The following is a 21,483-nucleotide window of genomic DNA, read 5'->3' on the forward strand; positions in this document are numbered from 1 at the left end:
TTTAATCTCGGTTCAACTTGCTCTTTATCTTTTTCTAATTCTTATAACTAGAAAAAGATAAAGAGTAAATTGTGAGCCGAGATTAAAGTTAATCTACGTTGGTGGAATCGGGCATAAATTGCTTTGCCGCTTTGATTTTTATTTTTCTTTCCTTTTTTTTTTAAATTTTTTTTGTTTTATTTATGTATTCTTTCCTTTTTTTTTTCTTCTGCGTCATGTATTTTTTATTGAGATATTTTTTCAGATTCTGTTTGCGTGAATATATTGAAAAATGTTATGAAAAAAAGATGAAGTTTATACATGTGGAACACAGTTGTTTTAAAAAAGAGATTATATAATTGCAAGATGCATAAATTTGATGAATTTTTTTATTATTCCGTCGGTAAAAATATTAAAGTGAGATAGTCGAAAATAACATTTCGCGAAATATTTCATACTTTATGTTAATATTTTAGAATATTTTAGATTCTCCGAAAGCGCTTCCACGCTTACAAAACGGTATATGTGTTATGTAATATTCCTTTAAAAATCATGCAACATTTGTATGTTTATTATTATTCATACGGCGCATAATTCTCAAATTATTCAAGGTGCTGAAGTTAGGTAGAATTTTTTACACGTATGTAATTACTATTTTTTTATTTTTCGCTCATATCAGAAAAGTGACAAGGCAAACCGTGGACATGTGGTTGGTGTCGCATGCGACGCCGACCTCGTCGTCGAGCAGCTGCGTGGAGTTGTCGAGCCCGACCCACGCCGCGACCGGCAATTCGTCCTCCGGACGAGGTGGTGCCGGTGGCTCGGGAGCCACGACGCCCGTGCGCAAAATCTCGGCGCATGAATTCGAGCGCGGGGGCCTTCTGAAGCCGATCGTCAACACGATCGACGGCACGCCGACCTTCCTCAGCGTATCAACGGGCGACGTGGGTCAGCCGGGCGGGTCGCAGATCTGCGGATCTGCCAGCTCGAATCGCCCGCAGAGACGGTCGAGACACGAGCTCAGACATCTGGACGAAAAGGATCTCATTTTCGAACTGGTAGGTTCTTGAAAATCCGAGTAAATATCCGAGACTGCTGTAGCCTCCACCTTGAAGAGTCTTAACTTTCCGAGTCTTAACTTTAAGATTTCTACAGGTCAAGGATATTTGCAATGAGTTGGACGTGAGATCGTTGTGCCACAAGATCCTGCAGAATGTGAGCACGCTCCTTCACGCGGATCGTGGCTCGCTCTTCCTCGTCCAGGGGGAGAGAAGCGGAGCCGCCGCAGCCGCCACAGCCGCCAACATCAACGCGTCGATGCCCTCGAATCACGAGGCTGCCGTGAGCAACTCCGACGATGGAAGCAACTTGCAGCGTAACGACCAATCCTATTCGAGGAGCAGGTGTCTGGTGTCGAAGCTGTTCGATGTTTGCTCGAGATCGACATTGCTAGAGATGGAGAAGAAAGATGAGATTAAGATTCCCTGGGGCACCGGGATCGTCGGATACGTCGCTGAGAGTGGGGAACCCGTCAACATACCGGATGCTTACCAGGTAAGACTTGGAATTACCATTTTATCGAACGGTTGACACTCCTTTGCCTATCTTTTCCATCTAATGAAAACCACACCAATGCGCGTTGCATCTGGTTGATTATAAAACATCGGGAATTCTCGATGAATCACGATTTGTTTGAATCTGAAATGCGATCGCCTTTGTTGTAAACACGAGTGCACGAGTATGTCTTATCTGTTGCACGAGTGACGATCTTATCTTTATCTCGATTATTAATTACTAATTTTGTAAGAAATAATTTTGAAGAATCGCGCTATTATTTACCTTCGTTGCGTATTCGGAGATATTTCAGTCGTCACGTATACAATATCTACGAATATTAACAAATAATTTAAACGTTTCAGGATTCGAGGTTTAATCGCGAAATTGACGCTTTAACGGGTTACCGTACGCGTGCCTTACTATGCATGCCTATCAAGGATTGCAATGGTGATGTAATCGGAGTAGCACAGGTGATCAACAAGCTCGGTGGTGAGGGACAGTTCACCGCACAGGACGAGAAGATCTTTGCCGGTTACTTACAGTTCTGCGGTATTGGTCTAAGAAACGCGCAACTTTATGAAAAGAGCCAATTGGAAGTGAAGAGAAATCAGGTGAGCATCGATTTCGTCGAACCGATTCAAATGGCAAAAAGAATTCGTCTTGATATTAATACTTTATTATTAATACACTAGGTTCTACTAGATTTGGCTAGAATGATTTTTGAGGAACAAAGCACGATAGAGCATATGGTTTTTAGAATTCTTACGCACACGCAATCGTTGATTCAATGCCAACGTGTTCAGGTAATGAACGTAAACGATCACCGCGAGGAAAACGCAATTATGCGAGTGAAGGAGCGCGATTACAAAATCATGATTGTTTTCAGGTGTTGCTCGTGCACAAAGCTTCAAAGGGGAGTTTCTCGCGTGTCTTCGATTTCGAAGCGAACGATCTCGCTGGCGAGGATTCTGATTCTCGCACTAGGTGAATCAAGTTTGTAATTATATCTTGCCGTTTTTTTTTTTTTTTTTTTGATAAAATTAATCCTGGAGATTTAATAACTTCTTCTCTTTTTGCAGTCCTTACGAAAGTAGATTTCCTATTAACGTTGGCATCACGGGTTATGTAGCAACAACCGGTGAAGTGAGTATCGCTTGATTAATAATTTCTTTTAAAATTTTTTAATGCCCGAAACGATATAAGAACGATCTTCCAGACTGTCAATATACCGAACGCTTACGAAGATCCTAGATTCGATCCGTTGGTGGACGACGGCACCGGCTTTAGACATCGCACAATTCTTTGTATGGCCATCAAGAATTCGTCCGGTCAGATAATCGGTGTTATTCAGCTGATTAATAAATTCGACGATTTACCTTTCACGAAGAATGATGAGAATTTCGTCGAGGCGTTCGCGATTTTCTGCGGAATGGGAATTCATAATACGCATATGTAAGTATATTTATATTTCAGATTTGTCATGAACGTTTGACTTGACTTATCGGATGACTTATCTTCAGGTATGAGAAGGCTGTGATAGCGATGGCGAAACAAAGCGTCACTTTAGAAGTACTAAGTTACCATGCATCGGCGTCGTTGGAGGACGCGCAGAGATTGAGGGTTAGTAATTTTCATTTTCACGTCTCGATCATAACTTTTGAATCAATAAATATTTATTTGCTGTCCCGTGATAAAGTTTGCGTTTATTTATTTGCTGTCCCGTGATAGAGTTTAAGGGTTCCATCATCAGCGCATTTTCAATTACATGACTTCAAATTTGATGATATACACATGGAAGATGACGAAACTCTCACGGCGTGTCTCAGGATGTTTCTCGATTTGGATTTTGTCGAACGATTTCACATCGATTATGATGTACTTTGTCGTTGGTTGTTGAGCGTGAAGAAGAATTATAGAAACGTTACGTATCACAATTGGCGACATGCCTTTAACGTGGCCCAAATGATGTTTGCTATTTTGACGGTAAGTCTTTTTTTATGTTTATCGCGATATTGATCGTAATTTGTGAAATAAATGTATAATATAATTTTGCAATTGCAATGTCTAGGCTACGCAATGGTGGAAGATCTTTGGTGAAATTGAATGTCTCGCGCTTATCATTGCTTGCTTATGTCACGATCTCGATCATCGTGGAACAAACAATTCTTTCCAAATTAAGTGAGTACTTTTACTTACTAGTTTAAAATTTATTTACGTTTATTAAATTTATTTACGTTTTTTATTTTATTAAGATGAATTTTCTATTTATATGAGATACCATTTCTTTGTCTTTAGAGCCTCATCGCCACTGGCACAGTTATATTCGACCTCAACGATGGAGCATCATCATTTCGATCAGTGTTTGATGATCTTGAGCAGCCAAGGCAATCAAATACTATCAAATCTTTCGCCAGAAGATTATTCGCGCGTAGTAAAAGTTCTCGAAGAAGCGATTCTTTCTACGGATCTGGCTGTTTATTTCAGGAAACGCGGCGCTTTTCTTAATCTAGCACGCAGCGGTGGTTATAATTGGGCATTTAGCGATCATCGAGAACTTCTACGGGGGATGCTGATGACAGTCTGCGATCTAGCTGCCATCACGAAACCGTGGGAAGTCGAAAAGAGAGTGGCTGAGCTTGTCAGTAGCGAATTTTTCGAACAAGGAGACATAGAAAGGCGGACGCTCAACATTACGCCTATTGTGAGTAGCGTTAAAGAAACACAACTTAGATACATTTAAAAAGATTCCCATATAAACGCGTCTGTTTTTCGTATTGTAGGACATTATGAATCGAGAAAAAGAGGACCAGTTACCGATAATGCAAGTCGGCTTCATTGATTCTATTTGTTTACCCATCTATGAGGTGAGCAGTATGACGAAACTACTTCTTTTTATTAAAACTTCGAGTCATCTTTTCATACGTTTATCTTGACAGGCGTTCGCCCATCTATCGGACAAACTTGTGCCTCTCGTCGAAGGGGTCACTATAAATAAACAACATTGGTTGGAGATTGCTAATAGCAAGCGTCAGGCAGAGACCTGCACGAACCACGATAGGACGCCGTCAACATCGGTATCTGACAATGAGGAGACCAGCGAGCAAGCGGACCAATAGTCATTACGATGGCGTCACCGGCTACTAGAATCGAACGTACCAAACGTAGCCGTAGCGACCATCCGCCAGTCATCAGAAAGAGAAATACGGGATACAGTTTATTGTCCTAGCGGGTCGTTTCCGCTAACGCCCGTTTTCCTTGTCTCAATTATTACTGTGTCTTGCGCGAAAACGAACGGGTGATCCGTCTGTTAGGACTCTGTACTAATTCATTTCCGTCAATTTCTACAGATCTGCTGATCAAATAGACCAAATATACAATTTTCTCGCGTTGAAATGAATGTCTCAATCAAAAATCGTTTCGTAAACTTGCTGTGTATCATAATTTGCGGATTAGCAAATTATGTTCTCTTATGCAAATTATATTTTGCTCTCATGAGCAAGTAGAACGAATTGAACTGAATAAAAGAATTCTTTATTATTTTACAACTTGCAAAAATGAGAAAATAATAAAAATCAATGTGCTAGGAAAGAAAATGCAAGATATTTGAAAAAATGTCTTATAGCAATAATAATTATCGATAGCGCATAATTTCTGGATAATTTCTTTTTGCTGCAGTTATTCAGTCTTCTATAAACATATGCCTTGTAGATTTTTATTATTTTTTTTTTAATTATTGCGAAAGTTGCAAAATAATAGAAGATTTTTATTTGCTTTACAATCCACTTGTTGCTATAAGAGATGGTCCGTGAATTATGAGACATTCTGTATAAGTTGAAACTAAATTGGCGATCTTGTGAAATATGATGAAAAAGATCTTTGTTCTCTCTCTCTCTTTCTGTTTTACATCCTGTTCCTCAATCCTCTTGTCCGTCTATCTGCCCATCTTCCTAGAGACTAAACCGATCAATCTCCATACGCTACTATTGTACCTGATTGCGTGTATTGTACATATATTTTATCATATATTGTACACAGACCTTCAATGCAGAGAGAGAATAAAGACAAGGTCATGATTCTCTAAAGTGATACAATAGTTTTCGACGCGAGCCAGCTCGTTGAAGGACACAACCGTACGGAATGGCGTTTATATACGCGTGATTAGGTTACGTATTTGTATACCAAAGTATAAATTTATATCGAGATCGGTCGCAACACGGTCAGCCGACAAAATAGCGATGCGAGTGGTCTGTGAGGCGGAATCAATTAGCGGTTAACCACGGCAGACATACTGCCTGTCGGGCTTCTCAGTTGCTTCGCTTTCTGTCACAAAGACGATAATGGATCCCTCGAACTCGAAACTCCTCCGCAGCCATTTTCGTCTTCCCATGAAGCTATTGTATTGCCGCAGAAACAGATATAATACAAAAGCTATATCATCCGATATAGTTTGTACAACATCATCTTTGTTATAATCTAAAACATACAGTAAACAGTAAATTGTATGTATAGATATTACAAGGGGATTTAGTATTCTTTCTGTGTTCTATGTTCAATTTTCTTTTTTTCTTTGCTAATCTAATTGCTATAACATTTAATGATACAGAACGTTAAACCTATCGTCGCAGACACATGTCTAGATTCGATAACGAGAGAGAGACATGCATATCATTAGATAGTGGAATAGGATAGCCCTAATATCTGATATCATATCATACGTTGAAAGCGAAATTGGCACGCGCGGATGGACGATAAGAAGGATCCAATTTCGCGTCCGACAGATTCGTCCGGCGCGCATACCATGGTTCTGAGAAGACGAAGGCAGTCGAGGCATTTAGTGATCGCAACATGTGATCGTTACTTATAATCGTAGCGCGTGACTTCCTATGTTCCTTTAATTTTGCAATGTTTGAAGTGATCTTTTCTCCTTTGTGTTTTCTTTTCTTTTTTTTTTTTTTTTTTTCTACTTTATAATATCCAAATCCCCAAACTCTTAGTACTTGGCCCTGTGTCGCTCCCCCCCCTCCCTCCCTCCCTCCCTCCCCAACGATGATGACGACAAAACGCGGGGTAAAAGTTATGAAAAGCGTAACAAGTGTGATAAAATTTCCTCGTGTGCGTGTAATTGAAGCGCGGATGTATGCTCGAAAGAGGAGAGAGTACGAGAACGGCTAATATATACTGTACAGTAATTTTTGTGTAAATTATATTGCGAAATGGCGCGTACGTCGATAACAGCGCGAGTCACATATACACATATATATATATATATATATATATATATATATATATATATACATATATGTATACATTATATATATATATATGTATACATTATATATATATATATATATATATATATTCTATGAACAATATAAATATCTAATATATTAAAACGAGAATAAATTATGTGAATATAACGTTGTAACGTGTTCCATCGCGTGTTCCCCCTTGAACTCGTCCGATCGTATCTAATCGTATTTTTGGACGAGGGAGAAGGAAAGAGTTTGTTTGCGCGCGGGATCGCTTAATTGTGAGCGAGAGCGACGCGGCGGGGCGCCGCGCCCGATCGATAGTTGACTAATTGCGCTCGATCACGTGGATCGCCGACACAATTTCGCAACATTGTACCATTCGAGGCCTTGATCGTCGCGGCACTTGACGCGTGCCAGATGCGCGCCGGGGAGGTCGGGCCAAGGCGCGCCGAGCTCCTCGAACATGTGCGGCTTAAAAATCTCATCTCGTCCTCGTCGGCATTTTCCATTCGTCGACTACATTCCACAGCACGTTCCCGTTTTGACGGCATGCCGCATCCTCGTTGTACCACATGCGCCGCTGGACTTTTCCACTTTGCTAGCGCGCGCGCGCGCGCGCGAGCTATTCGAGGCAGGGAGACGCCGTCCGTTATTGCTGTTGTTGTCGCCGCGCGATCTCGTGACTCCGCATGACGGACAGAACGACATCGTCGCCGATACCGACGAGCTTATCGTGGACTTGCGCGTGTGTGAGATGACTTATTGGCTCCCCGTTCAATCGGACGATCACGTCGCCCGCTTGCAGACCGGTCGCGTGGGCCAGGCCCCCGATCGTCACCTGAACGAACAAGCGAATTTGATTTAATGATGATGATAAAGCGGGGAGAAAGGAAAAAATTTATATCGTCTTAATGTCGCTTCGTTCCCGGAAAATAGTTTTCCAAATATCTCCCGCGGCAACGATCGATCGTTGGATTGTTTTATAATTACGGGAAATATTGAAGAGAATCGTAATTTAGCAGCGTGTCTTTGTATATATCGCATATATCGAAGAAGCCTTACCCTGACGACGGTTAGAGGAAAAGCAAAGTCCACGCCTCCGGAAAGCCGAAAGCCCCACGGTTGACCGTTACATCTCGATAGTTTAATATCGGTAGTGATAGCGCCTGTCATGACGAGGAGTTTAACGCGATGAGCAACAGTTCGTCTCGCCTGAAAGTACATTTTGGCACACGGTTATTCACAAAATCGCGAGACGTATTTTAATCGGATGACGCTTTAATCGCGGATACGTAATCAATTTTGATTGCGTGGCGCAAAATCTTTCTTTTCTTTTTTCTTTTTTTTTTTTTTTATGCTCACCCACGATGGTCCTGTCACTTGGCTCGAGCACACCTGGGATCGAATACGAGCGACGATCGAAGAGCCCTAATCAACTCTCGGTATCTGCATCGTGGCGCGATTCGAATTTCGTTCCTCGGTCGTCGAGGGAACGAGAGAGAGGAAAAGGAAGAGAGAAAGAGAGAGTTGCGCCCGCGCTGCACCTATATACTATATACTCAATACGACAGGGGGGGATGACATGCGCGGGAGATGCAACTGCGGTTTCGCGCGGCGGATACGCGCCAGACGAGCCGAGGGAGTCACGGGACGACCGGAGATCATCGTCGCTCCCTCGTCGGAGATCGGCGAGTCCGCCGCGAAGGGACGTGCGCCGATTACCACGCCGATTAACGCCGAATGACTCCCTTCTGACCGACTGGCCCCTCCCGCCCCCCCCCCCCCCCCTCCTCCTCGAGCTCGATTCAACATGGTGTGACCGCCGCAATTTCGCCGACTGTCCTCCGCGCCGCGCCGCGCCGTGCCGCGAACGTGTCGGGGCGAGGGCGACGTTTGATTTCGCGCGAAGGGCGCACGCCCCGACAACGGGGTGACCCCCGACCCCGGCCCCGGCCCCGGTCCCGGCGACACAGCTGAGTCCTCGTCGTGTCACGAGCGAATCCAGTCGCTCGGATCTGGCTCGCCTCGGGGAGGGTCTACGTGTGGTCGCGTACCCCCCGGTGCCCCCCGTACTTTACCGCGTCCCGTACCCTCTCTGTCGTCGTGCGCGCTGCCGGAGCCGTCGTTGTTTTGCGCCGATAATAAATAATCGCGTGCGTTTTCTTCCTCCGGCGATCGGAGGATCTCCCTCCGGATCTCCCGCTTCGCACGCGTCCACTACGCGGGAAACGAGGGTGCGTTAAATGCCGAGGGTAAGTCGGGCGATTATTCGCCGTCCGCTGAGTATGCGACTCGCGCCTCGAGACAAGCTCGTATTCCGAGACAAATTCCTATTCCGAGACTCTGCGTTTCTCTCCTCGATCTCCCGCCGCCAATTTGTTCCTATCGTTTCCGCGATTTCCTTTTCCGCCAACGTTTTACGACATCCGCGTTATATAATGGCTCACACTCGCGGGGGGTGGGGGGGGGGGAGAGAGATGGTACATTTTTGAAAATATCAAGACCGTCTCTCAGGACCACCTACGTGGACCATCCCTCGCCACCACGGAAGCGCCGCGAGATTTTAGAGAGATCTCTCTCGCGCGCGCGTTTTTTTTACGCTTGTTGATTTCGCTTGTTTTCTTCTCCGCGTTCGATGTAGATGCTAGATTCGTCGATATATTTCACAGCAGGTGAAGTATCCTCTCCGACGTAGCATCCTCGCGACCTTCCGGTTTCTCAATAGTGTTTGTCCGTTCGCATAATGTGTCTTTCGTGTATGACCGGTGAAAACAATGTATCGATATACATATATCTTGAACTTTAAAACAATATATATATATATATATATATATATATATATATATATGTACATTTTGTATGTACACACAACGCGAAAACTCTGTCGATATATTTCAGGCTTATCGATTTTTTACGAGGAAGAGCAGTTGCTCACAGTCGCGTCGTAATAAAGCCGGCTGCGATAAATTACAATACGTGCGTGTACGTGTACGTACGTGTGTCCATTATATTATTAATATTTCAGTGATCGGAGGAGTGTCATGGTTCCGGTGAATGGAGATCTCGACTGTTCACGAGTAGCCACGACAAGCTGTGTACGATTACGCTTCCGTGCAATTTCCACGCGTAAGTTCCAGTGATTTATATGCGAAAGAATCTCCTTTAGATAATCTGTACTAATTCCTTACCAATTCATCAGAATTTTATTTATTTATTTGTTATATACGCGAGTGTGATTAAATCGCGTGTATAATTTACGACGCGAGGAACATTTGAAAAAAAAAAAAAAAAAAAAAAGATTGAAACGCGACACACGTAACAAATTGATATTAAAATAACGACGAATAACGAATTAACGTTAAAATATGTTGAAATCATAAATAATAATTCCATCTTGATGTTCGAACGCAAATAATGCGAATCGTTAAAGTAGATTGACTTTATCCAGTGTGGAATCATCGGTGTGGAATCGGTGTGGAAAATAAATTCGCGCGCGGAACGCCACGAGGAGGAATAAGCGTAAATTACGGACGCCAGATTGCAAATCGAGCTGCCGTGTCGTTTCGATGTTTATATATCGCGCTCCGAGTTTCCGGGCGTATCGCGTAAAATAAAGTTAGGAGGCGAGATAGACACAAGCGGACACAAGTGAGAGAGATCGGGAGATAGTCCGTGAGGGAGATGCGACGTGAAAGGAGTGAGGCTCGAGGGGGGAGGGGGGAGGGGGAGGGGGAGGGGGAGGACGCGGGTTCTCTGGGGGTGGCTGTGCCGTGCCGGTGGCTGCATCGATCGTTTTCTGACTGGCGCTACAGCGCCCATCTCTTACGGACGCGGACAATGCGGCCCGTCGTCGTCCGCCAGAAAAATACTGTAAATCTCGATAACGGCCATAACGTCGTATCGCTCGGGGATCGACCATCATCGGGCTGGACCATCCTCGGGATCGGACGGGGCGTCGCGCCGTCGGTCGGTCGCCAGCCGACCGGTGGCCGAGACGAAATCTCCTCGTCGACGCCGTATATCGATCTCGAGCCGATCAGAAAACCCCACGACTCGCACGAGCGAGACCCTCTCGGCCTCGCCCCCTCTTCCCTTTTAATCGTTCGTCGTATCGATTTCACCGTTTTGTTTTTCAGCGTGGCACGCGTACCTTTTAATCGGGCACGCGCTAACTCACGCCTCCTCTCCTTCTTTCTCTCTCTTTTTCGCAACCGATCTCCTTGGAATATTTTTTCCAAGGGGAGAGACGGCTTCCTCCTCGTCTGGCGTAGTACGATCGCGCGACGCAGCCGGGATGCGGCCGCACGGAGCGGTGGAGAGCCGAGAGGTTGTAGGGGGTTGTCGAGGGTTTTTATTCAAGGTTGAGCGAACCTCACGTGTCGCTTGTCAAAGGCCGGTGGTAAGTCGCTGGAAAATGGACTCGCCTATATATCACCGGCTATTCTATTTTGCGACACGCCGAGGAAACGAGACGAAATCGAGCGGCCGGGCGGCCGATAGCCGTGCCAGTAATATTCCCGACGCCGCCCGAGGCGTGCGTTCTATTCGGTTTAAAATAGCAAAAATATTCCAGCGCGGCGGGAGACGAGGAGAAGAGATCTCTCGGGGTGGGAGGGAAGGATACTCTCGGTTCTCTATCTCGCGCGGCTAATTAGTCCGGCCAATTAATCCGGGAATCGATCGCGATCGTTGGCGTGCTCGACAATGGCGGCGAGCGGCCGTGGTAGGACGCGGCGTGCCGTCTACCGTTTTGCGTTCTCTGTTTCTCGACGTAGGCGCGACGTAGGTCCTCCACGGCGGCGCTTCTCCGATGGAGGCTCGAGAGGGCTGAGGGATCACAGCCGCAGGCGGAAACATGCCCGGACGATCGCCGGCAAGGGCGTACGAGCGGCCCATTGCGAGCGGGGGCCGCGGACTCGCCGCCACTTGAATGTCACCGCCGGAGGTGAGATTAACTCGCGGTGAAGTAGGATGGTTTGGTGATGCACACGGAGAGCGAAACTAAACTAAACTAACTAACGATCGAACGAAAAGCTCATTAGATTCGTCGAATTACCAAATTGCCTTACCTTACCCTTTTCGCAAGTATCACTCTCGAATAAAATCAACATCTCGGAGCTTTCGTTTCGTTACAAGAACAAATGACCAGGGCGCGGGATGGGCGAGTCCTGGCTCTCGGTCTTACTCGCTGCCACGCTGACAACGATGACGATGACGGCGGTGACCAAGGCCGATCCTTCCTCGACGCCGTCTCCGTCTCCGTCGATCGCTCGTGACGACATCGTCGATGCCAAACGGGTTTGTCTTCAACGCTTATCTCGCATGACTAGGGGGATAAATCTCTCCTCTTTTTTTTTTTTTTGTTTTTTTTTTCCTCTTTTCAACACGCTTAACAATGTCTTTCCGATTCTTCCGAAGGCGGCCATCGAGGAAGCGCTGGACGTGATACAGGCAGCATCGACAGGCTCCCTAGGGGAGGTTTGCGTCAGTACGGCGGGATTTAAATCCCTTCCGGCTGGCGTCACCCTGGACCCGAGACGTTACGACACAGCCCGCCAGAAGGCCGACATGACCGCTATGATGCTCCAGAATCTCGGGGCTACCGAGGCGATGCGACGTAACGGTGAGTCGGGCTTCGTAACGTAGAGGCTACTAATTCCGGCTCATTCGAGAGAGGGTGAAGAGGGCTCTCGAGGTAAACGGCAAACAATAAAATATCCGACGCGCGCTATGTAACGACGATAAAAGGAAAACGACGGTGAAAGACAGGAGGAAGACAAGAATTTTATTCGAGCGTGATAAATGACCCGGAATTAATGCCCCCAATCTAGCTCCCTTGCTCTACCTGCCGCTTAATTGTCGGCACCTGTTGCGCGCGCGCGGCGAACAACGCGCGCGCCGAAAGTGATCGTGATTGTGAGCACGTTGCGGCCGAGACGACGCGCGGCCGACGCGTGTTTACTAATGATGATGTTGCAGCAGCCCTTCTAGACGCCCTGACCAAGTCCTTGCTCGTGTCGGTGGACGACGCGGTCGAGGCGAGGGTGATCGCGCTGAACGCCACCACCGGCACGGTGATCACCGCGGTGTGGCTGAAACGCAGCCCCGGCAGCGTCGGCGAGCCCTCCAAGGTCGAGAGTCACGCGGTCCAGCCCGGATCGCAGCCGGATCCCAGCCTACCCTGGTTCGAGAATGCGGGTGGAAGCGCCGGATTAAGGTTCGCGCGGCTCGCCGACTACTCGTTATCACTCTTCCGCGAGATATCTGTGTATCTGCAGAAGCCAAACTTTCTCTGAAATTTCTAAAAATCTATTATCTTTCGATATCGAGCATCGATGATGTTGTACGACGTCCCGTTATGGATGGATTACAACCGTTGAAAGGATGACGACTCTACACGAAGAGATGAATTTACCTGAATCTTTTATCTTGTAGCTTTATGAGTTTCTTGAAAACGAGAAACTTTGCGAAAAGAGAGATCTCACATCTCTTATAAATTTTTTCGTATAACGTCGTTCTCCCCTCCGATTGTATCTTCGATAACGGATCATCCTATATTTCTTCCTAAAAATATTGATTATCGCACGCACGCACGCACGCACGCACGTACACGCACCTTTTCAGCACTGTTCTGCACCCTGTCACGTTCATGCTTGAGATGTTATCTTTCTCTTCTATCGATGAGAAACAGAAATGAAAATATGGGTCTGTCCATGAAAATTTTATCGTCAAGTCGAAGCTAAAATTGTGTGCCTATATTTCACGTGCCTTGAGGAGATCAAAGCATTTAAAGCGTAAATCTTTTAATATATTAAACATTTATTGCGAATCAAATTACGTTGATAAATTTATCTTCATTTGTTTTGTGTGGATGCCACAAGAAGAATTATTAATATCAAAAGATTAATATGTTTATGTGGCTCAAGTAAAAACGAAATTAATATTATTAATTTAAATTGTATTTAAATATAGTTTAATAAAAATTGTATTTAAATAAAATGAAATTTTTAATTTTATGAAAGAATCACGTTGAATCTAGACAAATTACCAGTTCGAAATTTCTGTAGATCATATGTCTTTGGTTTTTTGATGAATTGATTCAAATTATTTGAAATTTATTTACATTTAAAGAATATAATTAATTTAAGCATGTAGTTGCGCATTAATGTTTGAATATATCTTATAATAAATATTTTATCTTTAAAATCTTATGATATATATTTTATTTTTATATGGTTATTCTAAAGCTCAAATTTATAAACGTAAATCTGTAAAAAAAAAAAAAAAAAAAAAAAAGAGAGAGAAAAGATAATAATGGACAAACCCTTATGTGCAAGATGACTCGTTAGAAGAGAATCGCGCTGGTCTTATAGGCGCTCCACGATCATTCATCATCCCTCATCATCCCGTACGAGCGTCAAGTCATAGAAACTCGATAGATACTCGCGGACGATGTGAACCCGCGATTTTGCAAGACCTTACGCTGCCGTTTCGATCAACGGCGATATAGCGCGGGATGACCGTGAAGTGCCGGGCGTGCGACTCGTTGCACGAAAGAAACGTGTTCACCAGAAGAAATGTTTCGAAGTTTCTATGGCGGCTTGTGGCGTTTGCGTGTGATCCCAGGTCACCGAAATTCATGCAGTCACCGCCGATTGAATCCTACAGGGGTTGGTGGACCATCCCGTACTTCTCCTGCAAGAGTCGCCGCTGGCTCATCTCGTACAGCGTCAACGTGAAGTCGCCAGATCACCGACCCGGGTTGGTATTTACTATCCGCTTGTGAAAAAAGAAATTTGTTTAAATTATTTTCTATAGCGAGCCGCATTCTCACGTGCGTTTCTTTTACGCGGTCGTTTTTCCTCCTCCTTTCCACATTGAAGGGTACGGGAATTCATCAGTATGGATATCGATATAAACGGGCTGGAGGTGAATCAGTGCGACGCCCCGACGCAGAACCGTAACGACGAACTCGAGGCCGTCTCGAGCAATCAGATAGCCTTCTTTCAGGGCACCCACAAGTGCCATACCGACACCACGCAAGTAAATGTCACGTACTCCGCGAGTCCGTTATTCGACGGACGAGAGAGAGAGAGAGAGAGAGAGAGAGACGATAAAAAAGCGAATATTCTCTTTTCTGTTATTTAGTGCGTGTATCAGGGACCGGAGAGCCGAGTGAACGGAAATAGGGTGGGCGCCGGTTGGGCAAAGGGCGCGTACATATGTAAGTGTCGGCAGGGCTTTTATAGTGTCAATCATCATCGACCGGGCTTTGATGGGTTCCTCGTCGAAGGTCAGAATTACTGGATTTCTTATTACGTTAACGTAATCGGCTCATCACACGTCTCTAACCCTTCGCCCTTTGTACATTATTACAGCCGCGTGGAAGGAAATGAGGGAGAACAAGAGCGACTCCTACGAGGAGCAGTTCCGATGTTTACGCTGTGCGCCGGGATGCGCCAGGTGCAAGGGTCCTGAACCTTGCTTGGCGACGTACAACTGGCCGTTTAGGTATGTTTCTCGCAAGTTGGTCATATTTTTTATTTCATTACTACTCGAGACGTCGTTATTTCAATCGTATATCTTATCTTTCAAGAATCTCGCTGCTAGCTGTCTCAATTTTCTGCGCGTTCGGCACCATCGTCCTGGTAGCGTACATGTACCAGCATCGTAAACTAAAGGTATTCAAGGTCGCTTCCCCGATATTCCTGTCTATCACGCTTCTGGGCTGCGCCTTGATGTATCTCGAGGTAGGTAGGAAGGGCCGCGTTTTCCTTTTTCCTTTTCTGTTTAATAAAAATTTCACTTATACCAGCTTTATTCGTCCCGTAGATGGCCGCTATATTCCCAGTCCTCGATATGTATTCATGCATCGCCACAAAGTGGACGAGGCACATGGGATTTTGCGTCTCGTACACGGCGCTTTTAATGAAAACCTGGCGGTAAGTAATTACGGTACCGCATAAAATTACGGTACCGCATTTTTAAAAGTACATGCGAATCAAGTCGCACGGTACGAGACTCGAGGAGAACGAAATAAAAGCTTTTATCTGGAATTTATATAATTTGCATAAATTGAAAAAAAGAAAAAGAAAAGATAGATTATATTGAGATTCTATCTGTGCAGCATCACCTATTATATCTGTTATATGAAAGAAAAGTTAGTCGCATCGCAATAAAGAGAATTTCTTTTGAAGGAATTGTGTAATTTCAAAATCTAATCCTTTTGCGTATCAATAAATTTCCTGTACTCGATCCGCCTGTAACTTCAACGCTTCGATCTTCGTAAATCGATCATTCGCACGCTGAGAAAAATGTTTGGTTGGATTAATTGGAATTCTGATTGAAAATCAGGACAAATCAGAATTTTCTGCTTAAATCTACTAAAATTTTAGTATTTGAGATAATTAGAATTCTGATTGATATAATCAGAATCTTCTGTCCATTTTGTTTGTCCATTTTCAATCGGATATTTTTCTCAGTGCGGAATTGCTGAAAATCAGGAGATTTCTATTGTCCGCAGAGTGTCGCTTACGTATCGCGTGAAAAGCGCCCACAAAGTTAAGCTGACGGACAAGCAGTTGCTGCAGTGGATGGTGCCCATCCTGCTAGTGATGCTGATCTACCTCGGGACGTGGACCGTCAGCGCGCCGCCTTACGCGGAGGTAATCACGGATAATCACGACCTGAAATTCTACCAATGTTCTTACAATTGGTGGGATCACAGCCTGGCTATCGGTAAATATACAATCGCGATTCTCTTTCGGATCTGTTTATCTAACCGGGAGTAACCGGATTCTGCTTTAAGGTGAAATTCTCTTTCTCGCCTGGGGCATAAAGGTGTGTTACAACGTGCGAAACGCGGAGAGTCTGTTTAACGAGGCCCGTTTGATAAGCTACGCCATTTACAATATAGCCGCGGTGAATATAACCATGATAGCCATTCAGTACGTAGTCAATGTACGTTATTACACACGAAACGTGTTTACACCGGAACGTTATGTATCATTTTCGTTGCCCACAGCCTCTTCATATTTCCCCGTGCCGGACCGGATATCAAATACCTGTTGGGCTTCCTGCGGACTCAGCTTTCGACGTCCGTCACGGTCTTCCTCGTATTCGGCCCTAAAGTAAGACAAGTCGTGACCAACAGATGGGATTATTATGGGATAATAAGAAAAATAATTAATTTCATTTTTAAAAGAGCGGATTTATCCTGAATTGATTTTTTTATATCACATCCATTTTATATTCTTGAATTATTTTTTTATATCCATTTTATATTCTTTAACGGGACTTAATTGATATATTAATATTAACACTCGGCATGTGCGTTTAGGTAATCAGAGTATTGCGAGGCCAGGGAGATCAGTGGGATAGTCGTGCGAGAGCACGCGGCGTTACAGCGAGCTTTTCCCTGAATGGAATCGGCTTGGTGCCGGAGGAAACGACGGATTTGTATCAGGAAAACGAAGAGCTTAAGGTGATTAAATGCTTTTATCGTCGTGGCATGTCCATTGTAGATATATATTTTAGACGACACGAAATATAAAATAGGGAAGGTTCGATTTTTCGCCCTTTGTCCTAAATTCCGCGCGTTGTATCAGGAGGAGATCCAGAAGCTGGCAGCGCGAATCGAGTTCATGAAGATAGTGCACATGGAGATGCACAATCGGCACATCAAACCGAAGATGGGCGGTTACTTCAGCACGCACGGTCACGGTCACGGGCATCCATCCGCCGGCCAGAGTCCCATCGCCAAGAGCTCGACGGCCAGCTTCATCCTCAAAGTATGTACCTAAATCATTCTACTTCATCCGCCGCATTTGACCAATCCTGGTGCCATGCCAACTTCAAGTTTCCGTTCGGCAACGCGAACTGAATAAAAATTTCGTTATTGAAATTATTTTTTTAAAATTTGAATTTATTTTTCTCATCGACTGGCTCTTACGTATATATTTTAAAGATTATACCAAAATAAATTTATTTTTTTTTTTTTAAATGAATAAAATAATAATTTATGAATAAATATTATTTTGCGAGATTTCTCTCTTTCCTTCTCGCTGGATCTGTCAGACGCGTATTATGTAAACGCGAATGGGAAACGGGACGCGCGAGTGACGATGTGAGAATTCACGTAAGACCGTATCTTCTCGTATCCGCATTCGTACGAATCTGCTGGGAGAGCGTCTTGGGAAATAAATTGGAGTAATTTATTGAGCAGACGGCCGTGGAGCGAGGTGCAACGGCAGCCGCGGCCGCGGCCGTCGAGGACTCGACCTTTCCGTCCGGAAGTCTGCACAGAGCGCGTAGGTCGGAAATGCTGAGAGAGAGGAAGGCGGAGAGGGAGAGGGAGCGCGAGAAGGAGCGGAACAAGGAAAAGGAGCAGAAGGAAAGGCCGCGATCGAGCGGCGAGAAGGTTTGACTAGTAGTCAACAGCGAGGAGGTAAGGAAAAGACTCTTTGATTCTTTTCGTTATTTCGAGGGTTTCCCCTCCCCTCCCCCCCCCCCTTTTTCATCAGTCCCTTTTCCGTCACGATTATCTCTTCTTATCTCGACAGGTATGGTTGTGACGAAGACAGTGTCTCGACGAAGCTAAAAGAGCGCGAGGGGGCCGAAGAAGAAGGAGGAAGAAAAAATTGGAGATATTCAGGTTGTATCCTTTAAAGGACAGGAGACTGCCCGTATTTGTATGAAAATACGTCGTATATAATCAAAACTCATCACGATCACTGTCTTCGCGTCGTTGTGATAGTGATATCTTCGATATAATTAACTAGATGTACAATATATCTCTTGAAATCAAAAATCAATCCTAATGAATCCGAGACGGGCGAGAGGTGAAAGGCGACGACGACGGCAAAAAGTACTTCGTGTCTCCATTTATTTTTCCAGCGGCTACTTCCAAGGGATTCACGATTCTAAAATCACCTCGTTTCTTCAGACATGCGAAAAGCGCTCGAGCGCAGCGGACACACCGCGAATTGCGAGAGGAATCGTAAAGTAAATTGTATAAATTTAAATAATGTGGAAACGCTTCGTTAAAGGAAACCACGATATCGAAGGCTGTCACAAATGCACAAAGGACGCGCAGGCAAGTTCGCGGAGTCGTCGTCGTCTTCGACGATGTATCTCGCCCTCCCGACGTCGCTTCGTTGCGAGCATCCGATAGAAAACCGTAAGAAAACGCGTGACTTTTGAGTTATCCCCTTTGTCGAAATCACGTCGACGCGTGCACGTGTGCGTACCTTTACGTCATACGAAAGTATAAAGACATCCCGACATTTTCGATATTAAGGACAAACGTAGGGTACCACGAAGGTACCCTTCTTAAATGTTACATAAGCGTCGTCGTGTTCCCGGGTTTTCAAATAGCACCGTTCCCGGCGGCTTTATCACGCCGAGGGTGGCACGTCATCCTCCTCATCGACGACGAATACACTTAAATGCACAATTTGAATGTGAATGTTAATTTAAGCGTGTAATATAATACGAGTACGATAGGCGCGTACCTCTTTTCCGACCCGGACGCTCGGACAGGTTTAACACTCGACAAGTACGTTGTTGAACGCGTATAGGGAATCGTTTTCGTCGTTAAGTTTATCACTTTGCGAGATGTGACTCTCTTATTGTAACTCTTGTTCCCGAGTCCTTATTGTCTCTCTCCCCCGTGTTTGTGTGTCGCCTTTATTCGATTATTCCATTTACATTTTGCTCATTTCCGAACGTAGAATCGCGTTTTAAAATTGCGAACAACCGAGCGACAATTATTCGTAACAGATTATATAAATGTTACATGTGACAATAAAGTTACACGACGGGCTGTAAAAAGAAGAGGAGGACGAAGAAGAAGAAGAAGAAGAAGAGGAGGAAGAGATATCAACTTTGTTGACATTCGTAGATTCGCGTTTGCGCCCGTAGAGAAAAAGAGAAGATAAATAGAGGAAAAAAAAAAGGCTGAAAGAGGTAGAGATATAAAATCGGTGCGGTGAGGCGATTAACGGTTAACGGTGACGTCTTTGCCTTGTTAGTTTACACTTTTTTAAGGGTGCTTACGTTTTCACGATAGAACGCCGTTATCATAAATCGCGTACAGAGTCGTGCGTTGACGACGACCGACAGAATATTGCTGTTCGTGTCTAAGATATTTATCGTAATGTAATAATCGTTGTTGAATAATGTGACTTGGGGGGGAGGGGAGGGGGAAGAAAAAAGAAGATATAGAGAGACGAGCGATAGACATATTATATGTGCGTGCGTTGCGAGCAACGACGTAGATAATATTCGGCGATGAAAGTTTTTTTTTTGTCGAAGGTCGAAGCGAACCCTACGCGAGACACACGTCCAAAAATCTCGACGTGTTTTTATTTTCCTACGGATATTACGCGTTTTGGAGCGTTGTGTCCCGAAGATAGAAAAACGGCTGATCGACGCACACCCGAATTCGTTCCCTTCACGACCGACGATTTTTGGTTAGCGATCGACAATATTTTTCGAAAGCCGACAAATCGCTCTTGTCGAAGCGATTATCCCTAGACGGCACAAAGCTTAAAATCGGGACGCGAGACGGTCTCGCGTCTCGATCTTGGACTTTATATCGTCTGGATTCGTTCAAACGGAACAAGACGGAACACGATCCTCGTAGCGAACATGATTTTTTTTTTAATAAAGAATTTTTTCCACCCTTCCCACGCACGTTCATCCGGACACGGGCCAGGGGCATATGGAATATGTCGATTTGCCGAGGGGAGAATTGTCAATTGGCGATAGGGTTCAGCGCGGTGAGTCAATTTCGAGGATCACCACGAGTCGAATCTGTCGCGCGGGTGCTCGATCCTGTTTGGATCCGCGCCGTGAAACGGTATTTATTGGAGCGAGGACGATATATATATATATAAAATATATATATATATATATATATATATATATATATAAACTATTTATATATATATATATATATATATATATATATTTATATATCTGTGTATCGTATATACGTCCGTTATATCTTCAGGGAGGATTAGCGTGGCCGGCACACGAAGATTCCCATTCTCGTTTCCGATTGTAAGTACAAATCACGACGCGATAAGGCCCCTCGACCCTTGCGTTGCCTTACGCGCGATAGAGCACTCGGCGCTCGATGCATAAATCGCGAGATGCGCTAAAGCTTGCGACGCGCGCGATAAGCCCGCGATAAATAGTTATTATAAGAGACGAACGCTTTCGGTGTTGCGTATTGTGCAAAATCCGCTTCGTTCCACAAAGAAGAGAGAGAGAGAGAGAGAGAGAGAGAGAGAGAGAGAGAGAGAGAGAAAGCGCGACGTCTCCGCGTGTTCGGAGTCACGCCAAAGTCGGCAAGCGTTGCGAGTTCGATCTATGTAGATCCTATCCGTACAAAATCCGGCGTTATTTTTTCGATAAATGAAAGAGATGAGACTTTCGCGTGCCGATTAAGTGCGTGCAGAAACGAGCGAGCGAGAGAGAGAGAGAGAGAGAGAGAGAGAGAGAGAGAGAGAGAGAGAGAGAAGAAAGAAAGATCTAACGCGCGGAAGATCCATCCCATCCCTGCCCCGTCGACAGATCAAACAAATATATATGTAGAACCGGACACATATTTGTAAAGGTATACTCTGTATGTCTCTCAGTGAATACAATAATCTTGGGGACTATAGTGCTTTCTTCTTTGTCACTTCCG

General features: G+C 44.8%; 3 protein-coding genes across 10 annotated transcripts; 2 read left to right on the plus strand and 1 right to left on the minus strand.

Annotated features, from left to right (window-relative positions):
• The first annotated feature begins 133 nt into the window (after nt 1-133).
• Nucleotides 134-11,733, plus strand: LOC105425043 (dual 3',5'-cyclic-AMP and -GMP phosphodiesterase 11-like). Its single transcript, XM_089082963.1, has 15 exons — nt 134-1,037; nt 1,135-1,533; nt 1,899-2,147; nt 2,229-2,339; nt 2,423-2,520; nt 2,616-2,679; nt 2,753-2,988; nt 3,057-3,156; nt 3,265-3,519; nt 3,605-3,714; nt 3,832-4,237; nt 4,317-4,400; nt 4,473-8,476; nt 9,814-9,914; nt 11,564-11,733. The coding sequence occupies exons 1-13, from the start codon at nt 684-686 to the stop codon at nt 4,650-4,652; spliced, it is 2,646 nt and encodes an 881-aa protein (XP_088939089.1). The 5' UTR covers nt 134-683; the 3' UTR covers nt 4,653-8,476; nt 9,814-9,914; nt 11,564-11,733.
• On the minus strand, nt 6,090-7,984 carry LOC105425046 (PDZ and LIM domain protein 1). The gene is made up of 2 exons (XM_089083266.1): nt 7,851-7,984; nt 6,090-7,626 (listed from the first exon to the last, which is right to left on the minus strand). Exons 1-2 carry the CDS (start codon nt 7,959-7,961, stop codon nt 7,438-7,440), a joined length of 300 nt encoding a protein of 99 aa, XP_088939392.1. The 5' UTR covers nt 7,962-7,984; the 3' UTR covers nt 6,090-7,437.
• On the plus strand, nt 10,529-21,459 carry LOC105425044 (putative G protein-coupled receptor CG31760). 8 transcript variants are annotated; one of them, XM_089082944.1, is made up of 17 exons: nt 10,533-11,733; nt 11,938-12,086; nt 12,207-12,411; nt 12,771-13,005; nt 14,415-14,549; nt 14,672-14,831; nt 14,937-15,081; nt 15,167-15,299; nt 15,385-15,538; nt 15,621-15,730; nt 16,312-16,526; nt 16,597-16,735; nt 16,813-16,918; nt 17,128-17,271; nt 17,396-17,578; nt 18,010-18,234; nt 18,350-21,459. In XM_089082944.1, the coding sequence occupies exons 1-16, from the start codon at nt 11,493-11,495 to the stop codon at nt 18,211-18,213; spliced, it is 2,658 nt and encodes an 885-aa protein (XP_088939070.1). In that variant the 5' UTR covers nt 10,533-11,492; the 3' UTR covers nt 18,214-18,234; nt 18,350-21,459. The 8 variants fall into 8 exon arrangements, with proteins under 8 accessions (XP_088939085.1, XP_088939070.1, XP_088939063.1 ...); XM_089082937.1 differs by having other exon boundaries at nt 10,534-11,733; nt 12,768-13,005; XM_089082939.1 differs by having other exon boundaries at nt 10,535-11,733; nt 12,768-13,005; nt 18,013-18,234.
• The last annotated feature ends 24 nt before the right edge of the window (nt 21,460-21,483 follow it).

This window comes from Pogonomyrmex barbatus, unplaced genomic scaffold, assembly GCF_055798465.1.
Source record: "Pogonomyrmex barbatus isolate J1 unplaced genomic scaffold, ASM5579846v1 scaffold1, whole genome shotgun sequence".
NCBI classification, from domain to species: Eukaryota; Metazoa; Arthropoda; class Insecta; order Hymenoptera; family Formicidae; genus Pogonomyrmex; species Pogonomyrmex barbatus.